We start from the raw sequence: 2073 nt of genomic DNA on the forward strand, positions 1-2073 counted from the left end.
CTCGCTCATCTGGCTGGATTTCGCAGGGACGGCGAGGATGGGCTGCTAGAGTTCAGCGACCTGGAGGTGCTGGACAACCCGGAGCACCACGCGGAGGCCATCCGGGTGCTACGCCTCTACAACAAGTCGCAGGCCTTCCTCGACTCCATCCAGTTCAAGGACTTCACGCTCGCCGACTTCACTCGCCCCACCCCGCGCCGCGTCGTCGAGGTCCTCAGCGCCCTCATCAACTTCCTCTTCTACAGGGAGGAGAAAGTCACCCTCCTGCAGCCCATCGTCAGCGAGACCCCCGACTACCACGAGCGCACTCTGGAGCTCAAGGCCAGGATGGCCCAGGTCTTGCTGTTCACAGTTTCCACAGCTAATCTGTTCGTGGAAATGCCCACAGGCTGATCGGAGATTCTTAGAGTTGCATTCATGTTTCTCTTGTGCAGCTTCAGAAGGAGATCGCGGATCATGAGCTCGCAGAGCAGATGGAGGAGCCCATGGCCCAGCAGCTGGAAGCAGACGTCAATGCTCTGCAGCAGAAAGTTCAGGTTTACAACAAGCAGCAACTGGCCCTGCGAGCAAAGGCCGCAGCCATCAATGACAAGAAAGAGGAGATTCACAGGAAGGTGTGCTGATTCCTACCTTGTGTCTTCTGTATTGTCGCTCTCCATCCAAAAAACTAATTATTTTCTGTGGATTTCTGGCATCATGAGTTGCAAATAAAGTATAGTCCCTACTGAGAGCCAAGCATGGTACATGGTCTAGGAGTTTCTGATCAAAATACATCACACGTTGCCACATCAGGTCGAATATAAACAGCCTTGTGTGGTTGTGGTGCAATCTATTCAGCCTTGTGCCTTTGGCGTGGCTTCGATCCTGGTCTTCTAGATCAAGGCTAGAGCTAATTGGTCAAAAACGTCGCCTCCAAGTATGTCCTAGATGAATCTCGAGCTGGTTTTGATGTCAATAAACCCGGATCCCTCATAGGATCCTTTTTGAAACCTGAAAGTAGGAGATCCGCCATATCAAACTAAATAGGAGTTTAAAGTATCTTGAAAAAGTATGAACCTTAATCACAACAAGGTGCATTATCTGCGATTGGTTATTGTAACATTAAGTAGTACTATATTTAGTTACAGTGCCATAGATTTTATTAGACCAGGAGCTATTGGCCCTAACACATCTCCCGCTCCATCTTGACTTTGATAAGCCATAAGCTCCTTCGTAGATTAGAAATGCTCCAGCCCACAGCCCCACATAGGACAGGCTATCTACAATTTGCCATCTGCAAAGTGAACTGTGTGCACATTGTCTTTAATACATCAGCCATTTACTCTTGAGTCCTGACATCTGCTCATCACCAATTGTTATTCGGCTATACTTTGTGAATGAGAATATTGAACATCTGATATATTGCTCTCGCTAACTTAAGCTGATAGTTTGATATTCTGCACAAAAAGCAACAGGGCAGCCCCAGTGCATGTAGCTCCCGCTTGCGCAGGGTCTGGGGAAGGGTCCAACCACTTTGGGTCTATTGTACGCAGCCTTTCCCTACATTTCTGCAAGAGGCTGTTTCCAGGACTTGAACCCGTGACCTCATGGTCACAAGGCAGCAGCTTTACCACTGCGCCAAGGCTCCCCTTCCACAAAAAGCAACAGCTCGCTGCATAATGTTATAATTTATTGCATTTATGTTTCCTGCTGCAGATAACCCAGGCTGATTTTGAGTTGACTAAACATGCCCAAGAAAACTCCAGATTGATGTCCAAATTAGTAAAGTCCCCAGAAAAAGTTCAGGTGAGACCTCTTCAATTTTATTTTATTTGTAGCAACAGGTTAGGTTCCAAATTTGGTAGGTGCTATTTGTCCGATGACCTGATGTTGTTGTGAATTAGTGACTATACGAGGAATTACCTATACTTGGACTTGTAAGCTGGCTAGTACTAGGTGACTGCATATCTGCATAAACAGCCTGGTTGACCTGCTACCTTCATTTTTCCACGCATATCTGCATAACCTGCCTAGTACTAGGTGACTGCATAAATGGCCTGGTTGACTTGGTAAATTCATTTTTCCATGCATTTT

At 47.0% G+C, this 2073-nt stretch overlaps 1 protein-coding gene across 2 annotated transcripts in view; it reads left to right on the forward strand.

Moving 5' to 3' along the window:
* Nucleotides 1-2073, forward strand: part of LOC119323166 (kinetochore protein NUF2 homolog) — an 8474-nt gene that overhangs the window by 3709 nt on the left and 2692 nt on the right. For both annotated transcript variants that reach the window (XM_037596754.1, XM_037596753.1), the window contains 3 exons: nucleotides 27-336; nucleotides 435-614; nucleotides 1696-1785. In XM_037596754.1, coding sequence (XP_037452651.1) covers nucleotides 27-336; nucleotides 435-614; nucleotides 1696-1785 — 580 coding nt within the window. The remainder of the gene's footprint in view (nucleotides 1-26; nucleotides 337-434; nucleotides 615-1695; nucleotides 1786-2073) is intronic.

Source organism: Triticum dicoccoides, chromosome 6B, assembly GCF_002162155.2.
Source record: "Triticum dicoccoides isolate Atlit2015 ecotype Zavitan chromosome 6B, WEW_v2.0, whole genome shotgun sequence".
Lineage (NCBI taxonomy): Eukaryota > Viridiplantae > Streptophyta > Magnoliopsida > Poales > Poaceae > Triticum > Triticum dicoccoides.